We start from the raw sequence: 25,840 nt of genomic DNA, 5'->3' as shown, positions 1-25,840 counted from the left end.
CGGGTGCAATACAGTAAGATACTCGATCACCTGCATATTCACACTTCAGTGCTTTGGCCGTCTGGAAATTCAAAATTCAAAGCACGAGATCTCCCAAAAAAACATCCTGCCTCTTTCGTGACACGCATTCCAACGTCAGAGTCGGCACAGACACCTCACAAGCCAGCTGATGCTCTCCGCTTGTGCCTCAATCATGAAACTCATCTCCTCCACCCCAGCTGATCAGCCATCGCAAAAAAAGGATGATTCTCTGCTTCAGGTCAAGGGGACTTGCGCTGATCGCGGTCCTTGATCAATATACATATACTTTAGTCTTTGGTAGAAAAGTGGGTGTATCAGCTACCTGTACGACATGTACTCCGGACTACTGAGAGATTCACATGCATGTCCAGCTTGCACCGGACAAAGGCAATGGTCCGTCGAGGCCCTGATGCAGTGATTCCGCCGACCTCGCCAATGGATCAGGGCTCAACTGGGCCCGCTGCAGTATGTCCGCCACACTTGTTCCACCAGCACCTTTAGTGCATTTTTGGTTACAGTACGTTACGGTTCGAAGCACTGACGACCATCCCAACGAGATCACCCCAGTCTGTTTGGGAGGATGCCACTTTCGATATGCGCTCTTCAATTTCCATCCAGATCCGCTTGCCAACAACATTCGCAGACCGTGGACCGAAATGTCATCTCTTGTTGATATTTGTATCATTGAACGGATGCGCTAGGAATGAGAATTGTAAAACAACAAATGTCGGAGTTTGTTTTTGTCATTATATCAACAGCGTTTCAGAGACTGCAACTCGTCCAGCGACACAATTGCACGGACTACGTAATATCCTCCCAGGCTAGAAGGCCCACGTGCCCGTAGTTCCTGGGACAAGAATTGCACAGCACTCGTTCTCTATTACCTGCAGTCCATACTCCGGACTCCGTATTCTTTTGAGGTAGGTACGGAATACAAGGTACGGATACTCCCCTACCAGCAAACAACCCAGAATCTCGGAAAGTGCACGGAGTAACACGGTAGCGTGCGTGGCTGGAACGCACACTGCACTACTTGACACGTTGGATGAAGCACGTTCCAGGCAACTTGCCGCCTGATATTCGTGTGAAGCTGGGATCTGCCCAAAAACGCCGGATGGTGTTGGACGAAACGACCATGAAAATTTCCGGAGTATTATTCTCCCCAGCTTTGGCTTTCGAGAAACTGTGATAGGGTTTTGTGCAGGTGAAAGGAGGGCTATACAGGAACAAGAATTCCGTACCCAGTTGGAAGGAAATTTTAGATCCGAACCGCAAGAAACACGCCCGAAAACTAAGTGGTCGCGCGTCAGCACGTGACTGCGTTGCTTAGGTCAGCCAGGCACGAACACGTACGCGCTCGGCCAAGGCCAGGCATCCGTGAGCAGCATGACGACAATGGGGTAAGAGAAATGCTTCACGAAGAGATCGTTTCCATCGCATCTCCCAGTCTCTCTTTCTCTCCTTCTGTCAAAGTCTACGGGACACAATTCTGCGAGTCACCTTGGTCAGAAGTCATCCTCCCTTAGCGTTGTAGTCCAGCAAATGACACCAACCTCGGACCTCGACGCAATCCTACAAGCGACGAAAACCTGAATGCTGGGTCGTGGCCTATATAAAATGACTATTCGCAGATCTACCAGAATTGCCTCTGGCTCTACCGCTGTTGTATCAGAAAAGCCAGCCAATATCGTCAGCACGACGTCCAGAAAGCGCTCGGTGAGCACTGCTTCTCCGCAAACACAAGCGACAAGGACGAGCAAAAAACCCAAACCGACACCAGATGTGGTTCCAGTCAATGGCGAGGTCGAGTCACCAGAGTTCAAAGTGCCAGTCACACCGGTGAAAAACGCCAGGAGAGCCCCCGCCAAAGCCAAGCACCCGCCGTTGACGCCAACCCCGAGCTTGATCAGTGTGATCAGAGCACCGTACAGCTCTGGGGATATCGACGATGCGGCACCACCGCCAGAGCGACCTGTCGAGCCACACGTGACGAACGCAGCGTTGGTGACTCCAGGAGGTACGCAGCAGGTCGCATACCCGGAGGACTTGCCGCCAGACTCGACACCCTCAAAGACCGGACTCCCTCGGCCTACAGCGACGACCAATACACTTCTCGATCAAGCTTGCGCGCACCTGATCAGCGTTGACGCTCGGCTGCGACCCGTCATAGAGAAGCACCCGTGCCACATATTCTCGGCCAGAGGTCTCGCGGAACAAATCGACCCCTTTCGTTCACTGGCAAGCGGGATCATGGGCCAGCAAGTATCCGGGGCGGCGGCGAAATCTATCAAGAACAAGTTCATAGCGCTTTTCAACGAGGAGGGCGCCGAGGACCCCAAGTTCCCCACGCCGGCACAGGTAGCCGCGACAGACTTGGCGCGGTTGCGCCTCGCGGGTCTATCGCAACGGAAAGCAGAGTACATCCAGGGCCTCGCGGAGAAGTTTGCGACGCGGGAACTAACAACGGACATGCTCATGAGAGCCACCGACGAAGAGGTCATGGAGAAACTGATCGCTGTCCGCGGACTGGGCAAATGGTCCGTCGAGATGTTTGCCTGTTTCGGACTCAAGAGGCTGGACATTCTCTCGACCGGCGACCTCGGCGTGCAACGCGGCATGGCCGCCTTTTACGGCAAAGACGTCAAGAAGCTCAAGGCCAAAGGCGGGGGGAAGTGGAAGTACATGTCCGAGCAAGAAATGCTGGACAGATCTGCCCCCTTCGCCCCATATCGCAGTCTATTCATGTGGTATATGTGGCGTGTCGAGGATGTGGATGTCGAGGTCATGAGCACCATGTAGGTAAGGTTGTAATAAAATTAAAACCTCCCAAGGGTGTTGGATATTTCTTTCGTTCCTAGTCAAGGCAAGGCAAGGCATATTTCTTATTGTATATGTACAGAAAGCATCTTGGACTTGACCCACCGTGACTTGACAATGGCATTCGTGGGTACTTCCACCACTGGTAATCATACGTTGAGAGAGTCACTCTCTTCTGGTAGCAGCAGTGGTAGTGGTGGTAAGTAGTAGTTGTAAACTCCACTTTGTCAGGGTCTCATGGTCTCTTTTCACTTTTTCCGCTCAACTATCATAGAGTCCAGATCCGCACGCTCCTTCAACTCGGCTTCGATTTCTGCAATGATGGGGCTCAAATAAGGTCGGTCCTGGAAAAAAAAAAGTCCACAAATGTCAGTGAAACTGCGCCAGCGCAATTACTTCCGGGTGCCTTCGGGTAGGGTAGGGCGCTCCCTCATCCTCTCTCACTTACCTCTTCAGGCTTTGTCTGTTCCGCAGGAGGTAATAGTTGATGAGCCAAGGAGCACTGTAATGAGGTAGAACCCCCGCTGGTCAGTCCCTTCAATCCTTCCAAAGTACGGGGGAGGGATAAAGTTGTCCGTATTTCCATGGGTTCAAACACGTACTTGGAAAGCTCGTCGCAGGCGGAAAACTCGATCGTATGCTTCCTTTGGCGGCAGTCGCTTGAGCGCGAGCTGCACGGTGTCGTTCTCTTCGGGGATCAAGTCGTCTGCGCGAAGACCTGTTTTGCAACGAAATCGTCAACAATCTGTCCTCTTTTATCCCACACTCTCGCCCCCAGCAAAGCTCCCGGCAGGCGAGAAAGCTAGCTGGCTAGCTGACTAGCTCCGTTTGTTCAATGTTCGTGTCCGTACCTAGTCTTCTGTACCCGGCAGCGTCGGCGTACCAGTTTGCCAGCGGCATCATCCATCTCTTGAGCCATGGCCGCTTCAGGATATACGGGGCTAACGAGGGTCCAGACATGGCGACGTAGCGTACTCCGTGTGTTGGGGGTGAGGTGGATTGAGAATGAATCAACGATGGGCGCACCCTTTGGAGCTTGTCGTTCAATGAGCCCAGGTCGAAGAAACATTACTGGCTCTTGGCGCTAAGTTGTAAATGAATGACGATGATTGGTTTTTGAGCTCCAGCACGTGACCCTCGTATTCGCTTCCTGTCTACTCGCAGAACGGATTGACGGGAACTTCTCCTCTCACCTATGATGGTTGTATTTCTCACCTTCTATGGGGACAGTTGTCCTACAAACACGAAGCTCGACCTCTGTCAAAATGAAAATGGAAACCTAATGAAATGGCCACAAACATCTTCCAAGGATCAAGCAAACTACGAGGCCCTCTAACTTGTTCAATGCTTCCTTGTTAAAAAGGGTCTGCAGCGAGTCAAAGAATTAAATATTTTCGCCAGTACAAGGCCTGCACCAGTCCCCAAAGCTAAAAGAAAACCCCCCAAGTCCGCCTCTTGGGACAACGTTCACTCTTGTACTGCTAGCACGGTGTAGGTAGTCATTTCTAACGAACTTAGGATTCCGCGCCATAAATTCACTCAAACTCTTCACCTAACCCTTGAATTGTTTTCAAGCCGCTACTCTTTGATCTTTGTGCAACCTCCCGACCTACCTAAAAAGTCTCCGCACATTCATGGGACTAGCTTACACGTACAGATATGAGCAGGTTTCAAACCAGAGACAAGTTAAAAGAGCATATTTAAAAGTCTCCGCGTTTTGCGATGAAAGGTGACAGGACGCATTGAACCGGGTGAGCCTGAGTTTGATGGAGAAAGTCGACAAGACGACAGCTTGGTCTCCGTTTGCACATTCTATATATTCCTTAGCCTACTGGCCATGCCTCAGCTTGACTGCCTACCTGAAGGTACTAAATTTTTCAAGACCTCAACTTCTTAACGGCCCTTTTTACATACAGCATCAGTACCTGCTCGCTGAATTGTGTTTCCTGCCCCGGGCTCAACATGGCTGATAATCCTGCAAAGTATTTCGATGACCTTGCAACCACATATGAAAGTCTCATCGGACTCATCACCGCCGACATTGCCCACCATATCTTGTACGAAGTATTACCCGCACCGGATTCCACAGCGGTGATTCACGACAACGCATGTGGCACCGGCATTGTCACTCAATACCTAGAGGACATCGCCTCAAGGACAAGATTGTACCCCACCATCCTCGCCACCGACTTTGTCCCGTCCGTCGTGGAGGTCGCCAAACGAAAAAGTGAGTAGTTCAAGTGGAAGAACGTAGACATCTCGGTGATGGATTCTCAGGCTCTCACGTTCCTCGATGACTTCTTCGACTTGAGCATCACCAACTTTGGCATTTTTTTCCTGCCGGAGCCACAGAAGGGCGCGGATCATATCTATCGAACGCTCAAGCCAGGCGGGGTCGCCGTCGTCACAAGCTGGAAAGCACGACCTTTAATGGACACCATTAAGGCAGCGCAAAGATTAATTTGTCCGGGCACGAAGCCATTTGGGGCTCCATGGGAGAGAGAATGGAGTAAAGAAGAAACTCTCCGAAATGTTCTTGAGAACGCAGGCTTCAAGGGCGAAAATATTCAAATCGTCGAGAAAAGAACTGATGCTGTCTACGAGCCATTTATGCGTGATGTACACATGGTGGCAAAAGCCTATACATCGATGATTGAAGAATGGCGCGAGGAAGACAAGGAGAAGCTGGGTCCAGAGATGTTGAAGATCTTGCAAGCCCGCGAAGATGGCCTGGCGGAAGGGCTATGTCTCGTAGCCTATATTGCTATTGCGAAGAAGTAGTTGGTAAATGACTGGATAGCCTATTCTAGAATCCAAAGCCTGGTCCAAGAGAACTACTTAAGTCTTCCTCGCAGCAAATTCGCAAAACTTCGGAGCTGAGCGGAGGTGCGGCTGGGGAGTCTGGGGCACCCTTTTGTCTCTTCCGTGTGAAGCAGCTGCAGCCAAAGGATACCATCCCGGTAGTGAACTTGAGAGGGATCGCTCTGGATGCTGTACGGGAGAAGGTATGTATGTGCAAGACGCCATCCATGAACGAGGTACTATGGGAGAAAGGAACCCGAGTCTATTTTAGGAAAGAATGCCAAGGGCTCAACCCCGGATTGTCCACGGCTTTTCGGCATCGTTCGGTTCAAAAGTTCATACCAGTATCTTCGGCATTGACTGGTGGGTCAAGCTGCTTTCTTACCAAGGTATTGATATCGAAACCGAGGGCAAAGCACAGGGCGATCTCGAATGGATGCGAACAAATCATGGAGCGATTCTTTCGCCTCAAATGCAGTTTCTCCTGCTCCCAGGATACAACTGTTCGATGCAACGAAGGGCCATCTCAAGTCGATCCACGTCATCAGCAAGCACATTAGCGCGGCAGAGGCTCAAGCAAGCCGACTGTGAAGATCCCCTGCTCTCGACACGCGACGCCTCGCAGGTGTCTCGGCCGTCCAAAAGGTTCAATACATCTTGAGCGAAGTTCTTTTGAACTAAAAGCCATCTGCTCTCATTTTGACCAGGGTACGGCAAACACCTTCCCAATATAAGGAAGATGCCACACAAGTCGCGCTGGTCTATCCCGCTGCCGCAATGTTCCTTTCCCACCTTCTTATTCGGCTCCCCTCACAAAGACGTGGGTGATGCGAAGGCGTACATTGACGCTGCACGCCCGGATGAGTTATTCCTCACTCGCCGTGATTTCCGTCTTTGGTCTCAGCGCCTTGCGCTGGGCTTGCTGAGGAGCCAGGCTTTCCATCCTGGAGACCGAGTTCTGATCTTTTCCGGCAACACGCTGGCCACGCCCGTTGCGTTCATGGGAGTTGTTATGGCTGGCGGGATATTCACGGGTGCCAACCCGACCTTTACTTCTCGGGAGCTGGCACACCAGCTGCGCGACTCTGAAGCGACGTACCTTTTCTGCTCACCGAGCTCCATCGCTACAGGGCTGGAAGCTGCCAGACAGGCCGGCCTGGACAAGTCCAGAGTTTACCTCTTCGACGAGAGCATTTTTCTGGATGAGGGAAGTTCGTCTCACGCAGAATTGGCGGGCTGTCGACATTGGTCGGGCCTGGTAGCACCCGCCGAGGATGCCAAAGACTTCCAGTGGGAAGAGTTAGATGTGAGTTCGAGCTCGAATTTTTTGTCTCTCTGGAACTCCTTCCGGCTAACGTAAGCATAGGGGGACAAATGTTCCAAGACGATAGCTCTCAACTACTCATCCGGCACAACGGGGGTACCGAAAGGCGTTGAAGTATCACACTACAATTACATCGCCAACACTCTCCAATACAACCATCTCGCGACGCTAGATCCGCATTATGCCCAGAAGAACGCAAGGGCAAAGTGGCTTTGCTTTTTACCTCTCTACCACGCCATGGCGCAGACCATATACATTGCCGGCAGCCTGCTCCGTGAGATCCCGGTCTACATCATGGCCAAATTTGACTTTTTGGAGATGCTGGTAAACGTTGAACGGTTCAAAATCACCGACCTCAGTATCGTCCCACCAATCGCGGTGGCCCTCTCCAAGCACCCTGCAGCCAGAAAGGCCAACTTGAGTAGCATTGAGTCGGTCGGCTGTGGCTCTGCCCCGCTGGGCAGCGATATCTGTCGGGCGATCGAGAAGCTATGCGGCAATCGAGTCAACATGAAACAAGGCTGGGGAATGACCGAAGTGACGTGTTCACTGCTGGGCTGGGACCCCACCAAGACCTCGTCCTCGTCCGGCGTCGGGGAGCCCAATGCAAACTGCACAGCCAAGATCATGAGGATCGTGACCGATGACAGCGGCAATGAAGAAGAAGCCTCCTTTTCCGAGGTGACGGAGCGCGGTCCTGCACACACAGGGGAGCTCTGGTGCCGCGGCCCCAACGTCATGAAGGGCTATTGGCGCAACCCCACAGCAACAAACAAAACGTTCTCTGTTGCCGATGCTGATGGCGAGCGGTGGCTGAGGACGGGGGACATAGCCTATGTAGACGAAGAGGGATGCTTCTACATCGTCGACCGGATCAAAGAACTCATCAAGGTCAACGCCAACCAAGTTGCGCCCGCCGAGCTGGAGGCTCTCCTCCTCGAGCATCCCGCGGTCGCCGACGTAGCTGTCATCGGCATCCCCACGGCCGACGGTGACGAGAGGCCCCGTGCTTTTGTTGTGCGACAACCTGGTGGCGCCAGAGTCACCGAACAAGACATCTATGATTTTGTCAAGGAGACGGCTGTGCCGTACAAGTGGCTCAAGGGGGGTGTGGAATGGATCGACACCATCCCCAAGAATCCTTCTGGCAAGATTCTGAGACGCCACCTTCGTGAGACATCGAAAGTGAAGCTTGCTCCTAGTAAGCTATAGAAATAGAACAGAACGAGCGGCTTTCATAGGTAGAATCGGAATCATCGTCGACCAGATGACCATCTCATGTTTTCGCAGTTTACCTTTAGTGTATCTAAGATTAGGGTAGCCTCCCATCAGGCTAACGAGCCCAACACTGGTGACATTTCCAGCTCAGTAAGCTAGAAACTGCAATTAAACGCCTCGACCGCGCCTCGAAGACCTCTTTCAAGACGGAGACAGCCAGGCGTGGCTCCGGGATCATCAGAAAATACAGTCTGGAGGGAGTAAATCTCATCTTGTCGCTGTTAGCGACCTCAGAAGTGTCGAGCATTTGGCATGCACAATATCAAACTCGTCAGAACGAGGAATTTCGAGTATCTGAAGAACGTTGGATGCTGCCAGTCGCCAGTGAGAAGGCGGTTTGCGGTAACCTTGCCCGAGCATACCTCGTTTTCGTCCACCTGCATTTTACCCCTGCTGGATGAGGCGGTATTTGGAAATCTTACCCACGGCTCTCCAACGATGGGTCGAAATGAAGAGCATTTGTCCTTGCTCCTCCTTTTACAAGCAATGTCCGCTCGTGAAATGACCCAACAACATGCCCGCAAGCCTCTGGTTCCGAGCTGAGGCCTCGGACCTACATGGTTGGAACTGCGTCGAGACGCCTAGGGACATGGCATCGTCGATGGATTCAAATGGCTTTTGACAGGCTCGGGGTGACGTTGGTCGTCCTCACAGACGACCCTCCTGGTCCATCTCTGAGTGACGAGGAAGGTTTCCCATTCGAAGATTTCATCACCGACAGGCCTAGGTTAGGGATTGGACGGCTACAGGAAATGCTGTCTGCAAATCCCGTCTGACCATGACTGGGGCGAGGATCGTCCCCGGCGAATGATGTATTTCCCTGCGTCAGGGGATGTGATGATGTGATGAGAGTTCCTAGCGACCTGGGTAGGAGATGTTGTACCATGTTAACACGTGTAAGGTAGGCTGCAGCATTTGGTCGAAATGGATGAGATGAAGGTACTGCGCAAGGAGAAAAAGTTGCAAGCCGCAGGCTTGGTGACAAAAACCTCGGCCTCGTCTAGGAGAGCAGTCAAACCACTGCTCTTGGTAACAAGTAAGTATTTACAAGTAAGTATTTACAGAGTAGAGGGATCTGCGTCTCGAGACGAAGATCTCCACATACGAAAGTTGGCCCAGGTACGAGTACCTGCTGAGATAGGCGTCTTTTCCTACCTTACCCAGGGTACCTGAGGGACCTACTGTACCTAGATGGGTGGAACTGAAGCCTGGAGCCGTCGCCCCCAGGGATGCCGAAGGTGCCCAGGGATAGATGCTGTTAGGGGAGGCGGGGGTATCAGCAGCTGTTGGACCAATACTCCGTAAAGTAAGTGACCTAGTATTGACGGCCTCCCAGGTCCATAATAATCGCCCCTGGGTTCACTAACAACTCTCAGTGTACTCCGTACTCCGTAGGCTGATGGGATTCTTAGTAAATGCCATGCGCTGGACGCCTTGATCTCGTCTTGCAAGCATTTGGCCCTGTTTCCTCCATCTCTGAGATTTGACATCACTCAAGATCAGTATTCCGTGCTCGTACGTCTGCTCACCTCTCACCAACACTCGAGAGCGAGATCTGTCGACTCTTGAGCGCATCATCCAACATCGTCGAGGCTTATCCCGCTTGCTACACGCCCGAGCCGCAGTCTGCTCCCCTGCTCCTCACTACTCAGTTACTTCATCAACTCGCCCCTTGCCTTGCGATTTTGGTGGCAGTGATCGACACATTTCATCACACCCTTGGGCATTTACACCAATCGTGGGCTCCTTCAATATCATCCCAGAATTTATCCTCGAGATTTCTTTTGTTCAGACTCTCGTCAATCGACAGACTGTTTCGCAGCTTTCGAGGTTGTGACTCGTGGCCAGCGCGACGATTTCCCCCTCTACCGACTCCACTAGAACTTTCTCGGTTTTCGCCCCTCCAGCAGCAGCAACCTTGCTTTCGGCAACTGTCCAAAAGGTGCCTTCTCACTGCCTACTCATCAACCCCTCCAGCCCAATCAAGGTATCTCGCTGCCCGACTCGACCTCATTCCCTCCTCCCTTCAATCGTCGCGTGTTGAGAAGCAGACGTGTGAGCAATAATCAATATCGGACCTGGTTTTACTGTGCGTTCAGCTGCTGTCCGCCCTCCTCGCATGCTGGCGTAAATTGATCACGCTCAGCGCAGCTGCGCACCACGTTGCTGCGTAGCCAATTCCTCTGGCCAACTTAGTCACCATGGCCGACAGCCTGCCTCAGCAGCCGCCAGCTCCCGCACTCTCCCTGCCCGATGAAGCAGACTCGAAATCCTCACCCACGACATCCACCAGCCCCTCCTCAGACTCGATATCCAGGCCACCGTCGCTGCCGCAGTCTACTACTGGCATGGCTTCCTCGATGAGTCCTTCCTCCGCCCCGCTTGGCCCGGTCAATGCTGCAAGAAGGCCCGGTCCTCTTCCTGGTCGTGCAAGCGGCCTCAACTCCGATATACAGGCGAAAATGAAGGCATTTTCGCAGTCCAGGCAGGGGGCTCGTCCTTCTGCAGCGCAACAACCGGGTGTTCCCCCTGCGTTCGTTGGAGGGCCCATTGCAGGAGCTCCTTCTGCGTCTGCAGCGTCCACGTCTGGCGGACTACAATTACCTGGGGGTATGAGCCGGCCTAATGCTCCCAGCTTTGGGTCGCCGCCATCTCCTGCTACGGGGAGCCCAAGAATGACCAGTCCGCAACCACGGTTGCAGATGGGCGGACTTGCAGCAAAGAGAGGCTTCAAGCCGGGGGCGATGAAATTGTCAGATGCTCATAAACCACAGCCCGCCGGTGAGATCCGTGAAAAACAAGATACCGGTTCCCAATTCAACAAGTTTGCCAACATCGTAGACACCAAGAAGGGTACTTTGAACTTCCAGAACAAGGCCGTCATCCACGGCAGCGGCATAGAGTTTGCTGGAGGCAGTACGTTCTCCATATCTCTCGACGAGGTCGATACGGTGGCCGAGCTGGGGAAGGGGAACTACGGGACAGTATTCAAAGTCCGGCATGCCCGCCCCAAGATGCGAAGGCCTGGGCTCGGCTTACGAGGCAACATGGTCAGACAGGGAACAACATCAAACTTCACCGAAGATGGAGAAAGTGAGTGTCCGGCCAAGGAATCCGGAACGACTGGTCTTGTCATGGCAATGAAAGAAATCCGACTCGAATTAGACGATACCAAGTTCGCCCAGATCATCATGGAATTGGATATCTTGCACCGTTGCGTGTCACCTTTTATCATCGATTTTTACGGCGCATTCTTTCAAGAAGGCTCGGTGTACATTTGTATTGAGTATATGGATGGAGGGTCCATTGACAAATTATACGGCGATGGGGTTCCTGAAGGTGTTCTGAAGAAAATCACTCTGTCGACTGTGATGGGACTCAAGTGCCTAAAAGATGAACACAACATCATCCATCGCGACGTCAAACCGACCAATATCTTGGTCAACACCCGCGGACAAGTCAAGATCTGTGATTTTGGCGTCAGTGGCAACCTAGTTGCTTCTATTGCAAAGACGAACATTGGCTGCCAGAGCTACATGGCTCCCGAACGGATATCCGGCGGTGGCGTAGCACAGGCTGGCGGTGCTGGAGGCTCCTACAGCGTGCAGTCTGATATCTGGTCCTTAGGTCTTACCATCATCGAATGTGCACTCGGAAGATACCCTTATCCCCCAGAAACATACGACAACATTTTCAGCCAGTTGAGTGTAAGTAATCTCAATCTCCCACGGTGGTGACATTACTAATCTTTGTGAAAGGCTATCGTGGAAGGTGAACCACCAGATCTTCCAGCAGATCAATATTCTGAGGCAGCCATTGACTTTGTCCGGGGATGTCTCAATAAAATCCCCCGACTCAGACCGACCTATGCAATGCTTCTTCGACACGCTTGGCTGGCTCCCCTGATGAAGCCGCCGACAATTTCTGAGGACGAAGAGGCTGAAAAGGCAGCAGAAGCCGGCATTGAATCGGCATTTGTGGGCAATGGCGTTCCCGACACTGCAGACAAGGAAGTCGCCGAATGGGTCAAGGCGGCACTAGAAAAGAAGAGGCAGGGCAAGTTGGCAGTGAGCAAGAAGCCGGCATTGCACGAAGCACCTCTTGACGCCGTACCCGGAAGCCCGTTGCTTACGCAGTCCGAGGCTGCCGCCCTACCAAATGTACCTGCTGAGCAACATGCGAATCCTGGTACTCTTGTGGATTCTGCCGATTTGCTGGCGGCGAAAGTGCAAGGTCTCGATTTCGCTTCATAACTAGTCGGGACGTGGATTCCATTAACGCCATGAAAGGTATTGTAAAGGTAACGAGGAACGAAAACTCAGTTGGGGCAAACAATTGGTAGAAGCTCACAAAGTGCCATAATGCGAACTGTGGGTGACAGTAGCTGCCACAATACACTGCTCGTAAAGTTCTACCGATATCAGGATGTACTGATTCCATTCCTGGCCACATGAACACTTAAGAGGCCTTTCTCGATAGAAATATGGGCGATGCAGTACATAATGCACTGTAGAGATTCCTGGTACCCGGTCCTTGCGGAGTCGGAGTCAAAAGATGCCGGATTACTCATGACATCAGAGGCCATTCCTTCTACGACGTCAAATTCCGAGCAAAATGCGACCAGAAGCTGGCGCCGTACTCGTATATGCCATCGTTGCTCGACTCGATAGACCTTGCTTATTTTTATGAATTTGAGACGGCGGAGGACAACTAGCCGTGTTCGCACTTGTCGCGCCCTCAGATAATGAGCAAAGATGCCGGCCTTGGTCAAGCGACTTCTGATATGGGCGACGATTGACGGACTCGTTCTCCAGGCTCACGGCTCTGCTGAACATCACAAAACGATCAAGATAGATTATGCGAGGCGCCAAATAACAGAGGCCCAGACCGGCGATGCAAGTGGCAAGAAGAATGTTTCGCTTGAAGCTCATGGTGTTATAGGTAAGCTAAGACCCGCACTATGAGCTCACCCAACAGGCCTTACCATGTACAGGGGTTCTCTCAATCGCATCTTCCGCGTTTCTCATTGCCATCACGCAGCGAGAACAGGTCGCACAAATCTTCGGCAAGCCAATATACGTTATCAGAGATGTGGCCTTCGTCCCACTGACATCACAGACGGAAGCCGAGCGCTCCATCACATCGGCTCTCGCGTCGAAGAGTCCTGTCACTGGCGCGGAAGAGTCCGATTCCGACCTCAGTGAACCAGGTGAAGAAGAAGAAGTCTTGGTCAAGGAGCTGGAGCCAGAGACGCCGGTCGAGCATCCACTGACCCAGCAGAACAATTCTAGCTCCACCAGCATTGTCAGAGACGTCATTGCCAACCGAGGGCAATACGCACGATTTGCTTCGCAGTGGTTTTCGAAGCAAGGCTGGAAAGGACAAAGAGATGCGACAAAAAATGCCCCGGTATCACCTAAGCAGGTGCAGGATCTGGGCAGGACGTCCTCGGCCGGAGCCGCCGATGCTGCTATAGCAGCCAACTCTTCGGAATCACAGGGCGAGAATGGCGAGGAACACCAGACAGATATCGATGTCCATGAAACATCGAGCACCTCGATCCGGGACGCGCTACCCAAGATTGTCAAGACCACAAAGATGATTCTGACATCAGGAAGCTACTTTTTCTCATACGAGTTTGATCTCACGCGACGCTTGTCTTTGACCGGCGGAAGCCCAAATGTTCCGACCAAGGATACGATGGACCCGTTGGTACGCTATTTTGGAACTTGGGGTGGAAATATTGCTAACTTCTGTAGTATTTCTGGAACCGACATCTCGCAACACCATTCCTCATTGCAAGACAGGATAGTTTTCTCATACCGGTATTGCAAGGCTTCGTTGGCCAGCGGGCTTTCGTGGTCAAAAGGGTCGAACCTAGCGACCCCCATTCGGCATGTGTTGTCTCAGCTGATCATGACAAAGACTCCCCGGTGCTGGAGCATGCAATGAACCATGCCAAGCAGGGTCTCGCCAGTATCGGAGGCGAAACGCAGGATTATTTGCTTACGCTTGTATCTCGACGCTCGGTAAAGCGGTCCGGTTTACGTTACCTAAGGAGAGGCATCGACGATGAAGGCAATTGTGCGAATGCTGTAGAGACCGAGCAGATCTTGTCCGCGCCTGATTGGTCAACGAAGAGAAGCATTCGGTCTTTTATCCAGATCCGCTGTTCGATCCCGTTGTATTTTTCACAGTCGCCATACTCGTTCAAGCCAATCCCAATAATTCACCAATCGGCAGCAAAAAACGATAATGCCATGAAGAGGCATTTCCAAGATCTCAAAGATCGCTATGGCTCGGTTCAAATAGCGGTATTGGTAGATAAGCATGGCTCAGAGACCCTCATCGGTCAGGCTTATGAGGAGGCAGTGCGAAATTTGACCGAGTCGGGCGTGCTGAAAGACGTCGATTTTGAGTGGTTTGACTTTCACGCAGAGTGCCGGGGCATGAAATTCGAGAATGTCTCCAAACTTGTCGACAAGCTTCAGCCCAACATCGAAGCTTTCAATGAGACGACACTTTCTGAAAAGGGAATCGTGACCTCCCAATCAGGCGTTATTCGCACAAACTGTATGGACTGCCTGGACAGGACGAATGTGGCACAGAGTGCGTTTGGTCAGTATATGCTCCAGAGAGATCTTACCAAGGAAGGATTTGCCATTGACCTGTTGCACGACGAGTCAACCACCTGGTTCAACACGCTATGGGCTGATAACGGAGACGCCATATCTAGGCAATACGCATCGACAGCTGCACTCAAAGGCGACTTTACACGCACACGGCGCCGCAACTATCGTGGAGCGCTCAACGACTTCAGCTTGACACTGACCCGCTACTATAACAATATGGTGAACGATTATTTCTCCCAGGCAGTCATTGATGTGCTCTTAGGAAATATGTCCTGGAAAGTCTTTGAGGATTTCGAAAGTAGCATGATGAGTGCAGATCCCGGCATTAACATCGAGCAGATCCGCGAGGCTGCGATCGACAATTGCAGAAAACAAGTCATTCAAGCAGACGATGAAGACCTAATCCAAGGGTGGACAATGCTGACTCCTGCTCATGAAAACACTCTGAGGACGATACCTTTTGAAGAAGCCGTCGTACTATTGACGGATGTCGCACTCTATTGCTGCAAGTTTGACTGGACGACCGAAAAGCTGAGGTCGTTTGAGAAGATCGACCTTAGATCGATATCGAAAATCAGATATGGGACGTATATCACGTCTACATTTAGCGAGCGACAGATGCAAGAGCGATTCAATGCCGGGCTCGTCGTTATATATCAGCCAGGCAAAGAGAGCATAATTCGTACAAACACCCGATCCCTGCAAAATTACGTGGCACCCAAATCGGAAGACACTGCGAACCGCATCGATGGCGGCACTGGTATACTCTCCTGGCTCAGTCCGTCGTCCCCACCATCCTCCCGGACAGTGGCTCTCAAAGTCATCGACGCAACGGCCAGGCATTTCGACAGGCCCGAAGGAAAGCAGGCCGAGCTTCCTCTCGCGGTCGCGGGAAGAATTGCCGAGGAGATAAGAAGAGCTATCGAGGGCCCAGCCGTTGCAGGTGAAGCACAGGACGACAGCAGTAACAACAATTTGGTGCAACAGGATGACATTATCTCTCTGGCAGAGGCCAAGAAAAGAACCGGATACCTTGAACAATTGGGATACTCTATCAAGAAGCTGGTCTGGTCGTGAGAACGAGCTGGATGGTGTGTGCAGTATTGCTGAGGAAAGACATTCTGTCCTACTCGGTACACCAAAGGAAGTCTCTCAGGGAGTCCAACCTTGTCCAATTCGCCTACGTGGAGGAACGCAGCGCTTGGATTTTTCGTCTTTGATCTAACCTAACACAAGCAGCCGTTGAATATATTATGAATGGCTGATATGATGGAAAATCGTTGAGAGGGATTCTTGACACTGCTGTAGTTCTTATTGTTAGACGGCGTATGTGAAGTGACAATATGTCTATGATCATGAACGGGTTCGACACCCGGATCCAGAGCCCGACAATAAGCGCTGTACGACGTGCCTTTCTTTGCCTCCTCATATCCCTTTTCTTTTGCCATTTGGCCTTTGCCTGGTCATTTAACTACCTCCCTATAACTAGGTCGGTGTCCTGCCTAGAACCGATTTCATTGGGCTAACGAGGAACTGGCCTCGCAACCCCAACGACAAGACAAGCGCACCATCCACCAACCCGCTCGCCTGCAGATTCGCCTTGCAGGAAATTGCGACTACACCTGTTCAGTTGTCGTCAGTTTTCTCTACCCTCTGGTTGCGAGCGACGTCGACATCTAGCGTTGGTGGACAATTTGCGGTCTCTCTAAGTGTGGTCGCACGTTACCAGCCCTAGTGAGCCTCCCCACTTCAGACTACAGAAATTTACACCCAAACACTGTGCAGGACAACATTCTGCATAACTCTCGCCTTTCGCCTCACACCTCACACCTCATAGCGGACGATCTGGGGTTCGTACCTCCCGACACAGGGGCGAGGCCAACAGCGTGGCTTCCCTATAGTGCGTTTTTCGACCAGCCTGTCTACGGCTTCATCGTCCACCGATCTCTGGCGTCTAGGCCCTTGGGGCACCGGTGCCCGTCATGGCGTGGCAACCGGAGGAGGAGGCGCTGAGGCAGTTGTCCGAGTACCTCAAGAACTCCTTGAGCGGCCATGACAGAAATAAACAAAAAGAGGCGGAGCTGGTATGGCAAACATGACAATCGTACACCGGATGTCCCGCTAACGAGCGCCCATAGATGATCATGAACGCGAGAAACAATAACGATTATGTGAATTATCTGACATATATCTTTACTACGCCCCAGCTAGGGCAGCAGCTCCAGCTCAATACCCCGAGTCTGTTCCTCATCCGCTATGCTGGGGGGGTCAACCTCAAGAACCATATCAAGCTCTTCTACTCCAACATTCCGAAAGACCAATTGGCATACGTCAAGGCGGCGACCCTCACTGTCCTCCGGGATCCGAACCCCCAACTGAGAGGCTTCGCTGGAACAGTCATTACCGAGATCGTGACACAGGGTGGGCTGCTACAATGGCCGGAGATCTTGCAAGAGTTGTTGTCGCTCGTGGATAACAGTGCAGGCAATGCGCCCGCGGAAACTCAAGAGGGAGCCATGTCGGCCCTGGCAAAAGTCTGTGAGGACAACCGGAAGTTGCTGGACAAGGAGTTCCAAGGCCAGAGACCGATGACAGTCATCGTGCCCAAGTTGCTGGAGTTTGCAACTCATTCCAACCCCAAGATTCGCGTCCTTGCCCTCAGCACGCTCAAGACGTTTATCCCGCAAAAGTCACAGGTCCTGTTCTCGGCTCTGGACATTTACCTACAGACAATCTTCCAGCTGGCAACAGATCCGGACGTGCAAGTCAGGAGGATCGTTTGTCAATCCCTTGTCCAGCTCGTGGAAACTCGACCAGATGCGCTTTCTCCACATCTTGATGGTCTTGTGAATTATATCTTGACTCAACAACAGTCCTCGGGAAACCCCGACCTCGCTCTAGATGCAGCCGAGTTCTGGCTCAGCGTGGGCGAGCAAGACCAATTGAGAGATCGGATGGGACCTTACCTGAACAAAATCATTCCCGTCTTGCTTGCTGGAATGGTGTATGGAGAGGATGAAGTCTTCCGGCTTGGGGGGGATGAAAACGATGCCGACGTTGAAGATCGATCAGAAGATATAAAGCCTCAATTCGCTCAGACTAAAGCCGGAAGAGGTGTCAAGTCAGAGAAGGAAGACTCTGCTCCAGGCACGCCCCAGGCTAATGGTACCCCATCAAAGAACGATGACCTTAGCGACGGTGAGATCGAGGAGGAAGACGAGGATGAGGAATGGGATGATGATGACCCCGAAAATGCTTGGAGCTTAAGGAAATGCTCTGCTGCTGCCCTGGACGTCTTCGCCGTCAACTACGGAGTGGCTGTCTTCGACATCATTCTGCCTTACCTGAAGGAAAATCTCTCCCACAGCCTCTGGCCCAAACGCGAAGCGGCAGTCCTCGCGCTCGGCGCCATCGCAGAGGGCTGCATGGATGTTGTTTCACCACATCTACCCGAGCTGGTGCCTTTCTTGATTTCCCTGCTTTCGGATGAAGAACCCGTTGTTCGACAGATCACCTGCTGGTGCTTAGCACGGTATTCCGAATGGGCATCCCGCCTTGAATCTCAAGCAGACAAACAACGCTACTTTGAGCCCATGATGGAAGGCTTGCTGCATCGAATGTTGGACAAGAACAAGAAAGTACAGGAAGCCGGAGCCAGCTCCTTCGCCAGCCTCGAGGAAAAGTCGGGCGAAAAACTCAAACCTTATGTTGAACCGATCCTTCGCCAGTTTACGGAATGCTTCAAACGATACAAGGACAAGAATATGTACATTTTATACGACTGTCTACAAACATTGGCCGACAGTGTTGGGCAGGAAATCGCCAAACCCGAGCTTGTCAACCTTCTAATGCCGGTCCTTATCGAACGATGGAACAAGATTCAGGACGACTCGAGGGAAATGTTTCCCCTGCTGGGTTGCCTAGGCTACATTGCCATGGCGTACGGCGATACCTTTGCACAATTTGCAGCCCCAATCTTCGACCGGTGCATCAAAGTCATCTATTCAAATCTGCAGCAACACATGGCATTTGTGTCCGGCCAGACGGTGGACCAACCAGACAAGGACTTTATAGTGACAGCCCTCGACCTGCTCTCTGCCATTATCCAAGCCATTTCTCCCGAAAAATCGGCACCGCTTGTGCAGAACTCTCAACCGCAATTCTTTGACCTGCTCTCCTTCTGCATGGAAGACCCCACCACTGACGTCCGGCAATCTGCCTACGCTGTCCTGGGTGATTGCGCCATTGCCCTTTTCAACACCCTCGACCCGTATCTCGCCAAACTCCTTCCGGTCTCGATCCGCCAGCTCGACCTTGATGCCATGCCCGATGACGATTCCGAGAACAGCTTCAACGTGCTTGCGAATGTATGTTGGTCCCTAGGCGAAATTGCCGCACGTGCGTCGACATCTCGCATTTCTCCTTTCATCGAGCCTCTCTACCGCGGCCTCGTGACGATAATCAAGAATGAAGAAGTCCCGGATCCTGCGAGTGAGAATGCTGCGACAGCCCTTGGTCGTCTTGGTCTGGTCTGTCCCGAACACCTTGCGCCTTTCCTGAGCGAGTTTGCCGAGCCCTTCTTATCGAGCATGTCCAAGGTCAGCACGTCGCACGAAAAGGCTAGCGCGTTCTTGGGCTTCAACAATGTCATTGAGCGCAATCCTCAGGCGATGGAGGCCAGTCTTGGGCTGTACTTCTCGGCAATTGCCCAGTTCCCTCAAAAGGGAAAACAAGGGGCCGATTATAGTGAAGTTCGCTCAAGTTTTGGCCGAGTGATACAGGGATATGTTGGACTTATTGGACAGGATGGCTTCCGCAATTTCCTGGGTGGTTTAAGTGCTCCGGTCAGACAGAAATTGAGTGACGGGTATGGCTTAGGATCTTGAGGATCTTGATGAGCACTACATACTTATCATGTTGTTCTTCAATTAGACAGACATGAGGATTTTGAACCCGACTCATGAAGATCTTAAAGGCGCCTCGAGACCCCACGACGACCGGACCGATACTTACTTTTTTCCCCTAGAGAGACTGAGGAGACTTTATGAGTTTACGACGACCAAAGGTTGAGGTTGCCCTTGCAATGACGACCCTGATAGGGCGAGAGGAGGATGAATTTTGAGCCGGCCCATTCAAAGAGAGACTGCTCGAGATGATTCTGATATCAATCGAGAGAGGAGAGAGGACAGGGAGAAGGGGGGGGAAGATAAGACAGAAGAGAGAAAGAGAGAAAGAGAGCAAGAGAACGGTCCAAAGACGGCGGCGGCGGAAGCTGCATTACGATAGAATTTTACCTGGGAAAGCAAGCAAGAGAGCAAACAGGCAGACAGGGCAAGCGAGCAAGCAAAGAATTTTGATTGATTCTACGTGACGGAACATGATCTCTCCCTCTCTCTCTCTCTCTTTTGATATAAGAAGTACCTCGTCAAAAGCTTGCATGTGCTGACTGCCAACCCCTGCCCGGGTTCCACGGAGGTGGGCTAATTTCCCCCCCCTTTTTGTGAGAGACGATGAAAGGACTGGGGCCCGCGGTAGGGAGGTATATTTACCATGGAAGATTTATTTCAGAGTGAACAAACAAAACAGCCTCTCCGGGGGGGGGGGGGCAGCAAACACGACGGTACTCAGAACGGACAGAAACAAAAAGTCCAATCTACCTGCCTACCTTTTGTCTACGTGGGTCGTTCGTTAACACTTTGGACTTCGTCGAGGAGGAGCGAGGTCGCTCAACTAGTGACGGGACAAGAGTTACTGAAGGATTGAAAAAGTTGTCTTGACAGATGATGGAGATGGATGGCCTTTTCATCTTCCGATTTGCTTTTTTGGGTTCTGGCTTTTCGCTTTTATACGGGAGACACTCCGGGCCCAGGTCCAGCAGAACCAACACAAAACAACCGACACAACAACACAGAAACAACACACAGCACACGTTCCTACCACAAACTATGCAAAACACCCCGATCTCACTCGATAAAGTTTGGAGCAGTTGTGTGTATTCTTCAAACAAAAAACACACCCAACCCTCTGGAGAGACGAAGATTGTGAGAGGGGGAAAAGTGAAAAAGGCACCAACCATCTCGCACTTACAAGCAAGCAGCCTTGGTATCACTTTTCTCTTTGTGTGGTAAAGAAGTTGTGTTGCTGCCCTCTCAAAGCGCTCCATCCGGTCGTTATATTAACTGAAAAAGACCGCGCAACCTCCATACTACATTTAATTGTCTTGCTCCAATATGCAAGACGATCGCATTGCTGGATCTTGACAAACAAACAAAGGAAACGCCCAACAGCAGTGACCCGAATCCTGAGAGTCTTTTGATTCTGCAGAATCTGCAATCTGATCCTTGCGCCTCTTATTATTCATCGCTGCAACTAATGAACTCACCAGAACGCTGATTCGCTCAATGCCATTCATTCCAGTGTATGTTTAGAATTCACCTCGTGATCGAAAAGCGAATCTTATTGTGTGCCCAAGAACAGAAGTGACGACAAAGGTCAGATGGGTTGCCATAGAAGGAAGACTTAACTGAGATGCTGTGACACCAGAATTGGGCAAAAAGCGCCTTGTGTTGTTTTCGCGAGTCGTAAGTGTCGTACCTCCTTGTTATGTGAAAGCGTCGCGAACTTCACTTTGCGGTGTGAAAAACAGGCGAGTCGATCTATACCATGATAGTCTTCTGTGCAGGAGTAAACGCGTACTTGGCCAGCATTGCCATCTTCTCTTCGGGGCTTGTATCATTGTCAGAGTACACCAACCTGGTTGACTTTGGTTTCTCCTTTTCTTTGTCCTTCTTCGCCGTCTTTTCTTCGTTGGCTTCTTCTTTGACTGGGGTAGCCGCTGCCGCAGCAGCAGTAGGAACGGTGGATGGTGCCTGAAGGGCTTCTGAGGCAGAACTCGTAGTTGCAGTTGCAGACTCTGCCGGAACTGCGGCGGCTGGTACTGACGCCGCTTTGGCATCGGCTTGATCTCGTGCACCCTTGATCAGGTCGTCTAAAGACTCATCCCCATTGAAGGGCGCCGGAATCTGGGACTGTGGAGGTGGATGTGGAACCCCACCAGGTGCTTGTTGTGGAGGATACTGTGGAACAACATGAGGAGCTTGTGGGAGAGGAATCTGACCTTGATGCATCTGGTGAAATTGAGAAGCACTGACAGGTGGAGCACCAAACGCTGGCCTCTGTGGCAACCCTGGAGCACTTGGTAGACTTACACTGCCTGTACGTACCGGTGCAGGAAAGTTGGGGTTGGTAGCAGGAGAAATAGCTCGCTGGGGTAGATGACCTGGAGGTGCTTGAGCAAATCCGGGAGCCGGTGAGCCTGCGCCAAAAGCACGGGGCCCTCCAGCTTGCCCTGGGAATGGCTGACCAGGGAACTGATATGGTGGCGGCGAGAAGGGCGACTGAGCAGGATACCCCGCCGGCGGTGGTTGTTGTGGTGGCGGGAAGGATGACTGTGGTGGTTGAGCAAATGGCTGTGGCGGATACGGTACCGGAGGAACTTGACCATAGCCTGGCTGTCCAGGCTGAGGAGACACGGCTTGGCCATAACCTCCGACGAGAGGCGGAGAGCCAGCAGTGGCATACGTAGGTGCTTGGTAAGAAGCAGTAACAGCTGGTGGCTGGGCGAAAGGAGGAGCTTGGTTGTACGAACCATTTGTAAGAGGCGTTGCATATGGCTGCTGATAGCCAGGGTAGACAGGGGAGGCGGCCTGCGATCACGAATTAGTTCAGTTCTTGAAACGACAAACAAAAGAACGATCGTTTCATGGTAGAGGAGAAACTTACCGCAGGAGCTTGACTTTGTTGCTGGACTTGGACAGCAGGAGGTGCAGCAGCTGGGGTTGAACCTGCGCTGCTTCCACCATTGTCCTTTTCCGCAGCAAGCTTAGCAGCTTTATGTTCGGCGAGCCGCTTCTTGATATCCGACACCGACTCGATCTTGGGCTTCTTGGGAGCATTGGGATTCTGGCCTCCCTGTCCGGTAGCTCCACCGCCACCTTGCCGGTCGGCTTGTGCTTGGTGAAAATTTGTCAGGACTCGCTGAGTGTGTTGCTGAACAATGTCTTCTGGAATTCCCTCCATGCCAAAAATTTCAATATCCAAGCCGGCGCGGTTAGGAAGGGCATTGTCGACCGCAGTGAGGTTCTCCTTGTGCACTTGGCTCATGTGAACGCTGAGACCTGGTGAAATGTCTGTTAGTACGTGCGACGTTTCTGCCAAAGGAAGTGTCTCCAAACTCACCTCCTGCTGTATTCAGCCGTCGCCCACATCTCTCGCACTTGAAGTGCTTGGCTTTCTGGTGGTTGATCAAGATCTTCAGATCATCAAAGTCGCGTTCGCAATAGTAGCACCACGGTCTCGCAAGGACCTCTTCGACGTCTGGGTGGTGGCGCTTCTTCTTGGTCATGGTGAAATGAGTAGAGTTGAAGCTTTCCAAGGACTCGAAGGTGGTCAGGCTCTCACCAGGTAGTTACCTAACGAAGTCGACAATATATAGGCGTGAGGGGAGTAGCGAAAATGTCGTCCCGGACGATGAAGTTATTGAAGTAGTGACGGACTGCCGCGACTGATCGAAGCAATAGGAGCCTGGGTACGGAGTACAAAGCGAAAGCGCAGGGAAAGTCAGAAAAAGCGCGGCTGGTCCGGAATTTACGGATGCCAAGGCCGGCGCACTGTAACCGCCGGAGCATCACTCTCTAAGGAACGTACCTAAGTATGTAGATAGGTAGGTAGAGTCCTAACACCACGAGCACGCCACCCACAGAAGTAGGGACTTCTATACAACGACCAGGCCATGGCTCCCACACCTTGAAACCTCGCTGTCAGTGTTTGACATTGCTCATGCATGGCACGCCCTTCTCATCTAAGCTCTCCTTTCCGCTGAGCGCCAGGACTCTGTTCTATTCAATGCTCCATGGGATGCTCGAAGAGCACTGCGATGGCAAGGACAAAGGCACCTGATATTGACTCTTTGTGCCATACCATAGTTTGCCAGTCTCATAGTTCATAGTGGTCGCCCTGGAGCCATCAGTCAGTACTGCAAGGCTTGAAGGCGTCTCGAGCTATACGTAGAACCAAGCATTTACAACGAAGGACTTTCGAGGCGTGTTGCCCACCACGCACAAAACAGTAGTGTTGCAATCTCAATGTTCCATACTCGCTATGGTAGTCCTATCTATCATACATTCAAACAAAAAGCAAAAGCGAAAGAAAAGGAAGGAGGCCCAGCCTCACTTCGCATTGCGCATGGAGCGCCGTCTGGGTGGCTCCGAGGCCCCGTTGACCACAATCATTGACTCGTCGTCCTGCAACTCGTCCTCCTGGTCTTCATCGTTCATCATGGATTTGAGGTCCATGCCCCCTTTTCTTCTTGTCGCCCGGTTGCTTCCTCCTGAGCCTTTGACCTCCTCCGCCACAACACCACCATCTGGTGCTGGTGTTGCGGACGGAGTGGTTTGAGCGCTGTCTGGCTCTGCGAGCCTACCGATCTTGACGGCGGCCGCTCTCTTTGGTCGAGATGCCTCGTTGGCATCTTTCGACTCGTCCGGAGTCCCTTCGGGATCCTCCTTCTTGTTTCGTGGCCGCTTGTCTCTGTTCTCGGCCCTCCATTGCTCCCATTTCATCACCATGCTGTAGCTTCGGACAGGGTTCATGCCATTGAGAATCTTGGTTTTGTTCTCCTCGGCCTTGGCAGGGCCCTGCATGCTCAGCCATGAGTGATCTTGTTTGATTGCCTCCAGCAACTCTTCGTCTGTCCACTTGCGTTTTCTCATCTCTTCGGCCGAGAGACCTTGCCAAGGCACCTTCGACCCCGTTGCTTTTGGTGGGTTTTGGACGGCAGAGGTTGAGACGGCGTTCTGTGTGGCCAATTCCTTTGCTTTGGTGTATTGGTTGGGATGTTTGGGACGGTCTGGATTTGTTGGCAAGTTTCCATAGCCAGGACGACCTCTGGTGTACTGGTTTGGATGTTTTGGTTTGACGGTCTCTACTGCAGCACCATTCAGTTTGCGTCGTTTGCCAGTCGGTGTGTCTTCGCGCTCATCATTGGCAGGTGTATTTCCTCTCTTTTTGGTCGGTGTAGTAACGCCAGATGGAGCCTCGGAAACGTCGCGAGTTGCGGGAACCTTTCGACCATCAAATCTGGTTCGGGTCAGGCGTTTGTTGACAGCTTTGTTTGGAGTGTCTCTCGAGGCATTGCTTGCTGGTGACACGGGTCGTATGATTTCACCCTTCTCATCCACATTGCGCTTAACATATGTGATGGAATACTCGTCATGGTGGACCTGCTGTTTGGGGTAGAGTGGTCTGCCATTCTTCATGACTGGGTCCCAGCCGTCGATGTTTTTCGGGTTCGCTGCTTTGGCAACCATTGCTTTGTACTCTCGCTCTTTAGGGACGAAGCCACCTTGCTCGAAGGGTTCTTGAAAAAGTCGCACATCATGCTTCTCACGCTCAGAGATGTCATCTGCCGCTCGCAGACCTGGAATTCCGGCGACGAGCAATGCTGGTTTGTTGGCCTCGTATTTGTAACCGTAGAGTGCAGCTTCTTTGCGTTCTTCAAATACATCATGTGGAGGAAGTGCCTGGGGATTCTTCATGGTCTCTTTGCCTTTGATGCGATTGATCTGACGCTCCAAGTCGAGGTATTCATCCTGGGCTAATCTCATGGCAATCTGATTATTGGCACTTGCAGCATATAGTTGTTTGCGTTTGAGATTCGAGATGTTCATGATGAATGTTTGCGGGTCGTTCAAGGGCTGGAAGCCATCCTCATTGAACTCCTCAGAAGCATAGAGTACCGGACGGGGGGTAGTTCCAAAGGCCGACGCCCACTGAGAATCAATCTCGGCAGTGGACATATTGTGAAACGACTTAGCTGGTACTGTGACAACAGGTCGTCTAGTCCATTCGATGGATTCTGAATGAAGAATGGAGAGTTGAGCAAGAAAGTAGTAGATGGGTGTGAGGA

General features: G+C 51.9%; 9 protein-coding genes across 9 annotated transcripts; 6 read left to right on the top strand and 3 right to left on the bottom strand.

Annotated features, from left to right (window-relative positions):
* Positions 1-1,638: 1,638 nt before the first annotated feature.
* On the top strand, positions 1,639-2,820 carry PV08_02657 (uncharacterized protein; the record flags this gene model as incomplete). The annotated part of the gene is made up of 1 exon (XM_016377015.1): positions 1,639-2,820. The coding sequence occupies one exon, from the start codon at positions 1,639-1,641 to the stop codon at positions 2,818-2,820; it is 1,182 nt and encodes a 393-aa protein (XP_016238585.1).
* A 266-nt stretch (positions 2,821-3,086) lies between these two features.
* Positions 3,087-3,798, bottom strand: PV08_02656 (uncharacterized protein; the record flags this gene model as incomplete). Its single annotated transcript, XM_016377014.1, has 4 exons — positions 3,087-3,182; positions 3,287-3,340; positions 3,441-3,556; positions 3,690-3,798. 4 exons carry the CDS (start codon positions 3,796-3,798, stop codon positions 3,087-3,089), a joined length of 375 nt encoding a protein of 124 aa, XP_016238584.1.
* Positions 3,799-4,800: 1,002 nt separating this feature from the next.
* PV08_02655 (uncharacterized protein) lies at positions 4,801-5,619 on the top strand (the record flags this gene model as incomplete). The annotated part of the gene is made up of 2 exons (XM_016377013.1): positions 4,801-5,065; positions 5,093-5,619. The coding sequence occupies 2 exons, from the start codon at positions 4,801-4,803 to the stop codon at positions 5,617-5,619; spliced, it is 792 nt and encodes a 263-aa protein (XP_016238583.1).
* Positions 5,620-6,379: 760 nt separating this feature from the next.
* On the top strand, positions 6,380-8,176 carry PV08_02654 (uncharacterized protein; the record flags this gene model as incomplete). Its single annotated transcript, XM_016377012.1, has 2 exons — positions 6,380-6,946; positions 7,007-8,176. 2 exons carry the CDS (start codon positions 6,380-6,382, stop codon positions 8,174-8,176), a joined length of 1,737 nt encoding a protein of 578 aa, XP_016238582.1.
* A 2,267-nt stretch (positions 8,177-10,443) lies between these two features.
* PV08_02653 (uncharacterized protein) lies at positions 10,444-12,495 on the top strand (the record flags this gene model as incomplete). Its single annotated transcript, XM_016377011.1, has 2 exons — positions 10,444-11,949; positions 12,001-12,495. The coding sequence occupies 2 exons, from the start codon at positions 10,444-10,446 to the stop codon at positions 12,493-12,495; spliced, it is 2,001 nt and encodes a 666-aa protein (XP_016238581.1).
* Positions 12,496-12,996: 501 nt separating this feature from the next.
* Positions 12,997-15,951, top strand: PV08_02652 (uncharacterized protein; the record flags this gene model as incomplete). The annotated part of the gene is made up of 3 exons (XM_016377010.1): positions 12,997-13,183; positions 13,236-13,954; positions 14,002-15,951. The coding sequence occupies 3 exons, from the start codon at positions 12,997-12,999 to the stop codon at positions 15,949-15,951; spliced, it is 2,856 nt and encodes a 951-aa protein (XP_016238580.1).
* Positions 15,952-16,856: 905 nt separating this feature from the next.
* On the top strand, positions 16,857-19,760 carry PV08_02651 (uncharacterized protein; the record flags this gene model as incomplete). The annotated part of the gene is made up of 2 exons (XM_016377009.1): positions 16,857-16,958; positions 17,013-19,760. The coding sequence occupies 2 exons, from the start codon at positions 16,857-16,859 to the stop codon at positions 19,758-19,760; spliced, it is 2,850 nt and encodes a 949-aa protein (XP_016238579.1).
* A 1,770-nt stretch (positions 19,761-21,530) lies between these two features.
* PV08_02650 (uncharacterized protein) lies at positions 21,531-23,278 on the bottom strand (the record flags this gene model as incomplete). Its single annotated transcript, XM_016377008.1, has 3 exons — positions 21,531-22,580; positions 22,657-23,051; positions 23,113-23,278. 3 exons carry the CDS (start codon positions 23,276-23,278, stop codon positions 21,531-21,533), a joined length of 1,611 nt encoding a protein of 536 aa, XP_016238578.1.
* An 823-nt stretch (positions 23,279-24,101) lies between these two features.
* Positions 24,102-25,730, bottom strand: PV08_02649 (uncharacterized protein; the record flags this gene model as incomplete). The annotated part of the gene is made up of 1 exon (XM_016377007.1): positions 24,102-25,730. One exon carries the CDS (start codon positions 25,728-25,730, stop codon positions 24,102-24,104), a length of 1,629 nt encoding a protein of 542 aa, XP_016238577.1.
* Between the last annotated feature and the right edge of the window lie 110 nt (positions 25,731-25,840).

Source organism: Exophiala spinifera (genome assembly GCF_000836115.1).
Source record: "Exophiala spinifera strain CBS 89968 unplaced genomic scaffold supercont1.2, whole genome shotgun sequence".
NCBI lineage: Eukaryota > Fungi > Ascomycota > Eurotiomycetes > Chaetothyriales > Herpotrichiellaceae > Exophiala > Exophiala spinifera.
The sequence above is the reverse complement of the archived record's forward strand: the minus strand, read 5'-3'. Positions and strand labels throughout refer to the sequence as shown.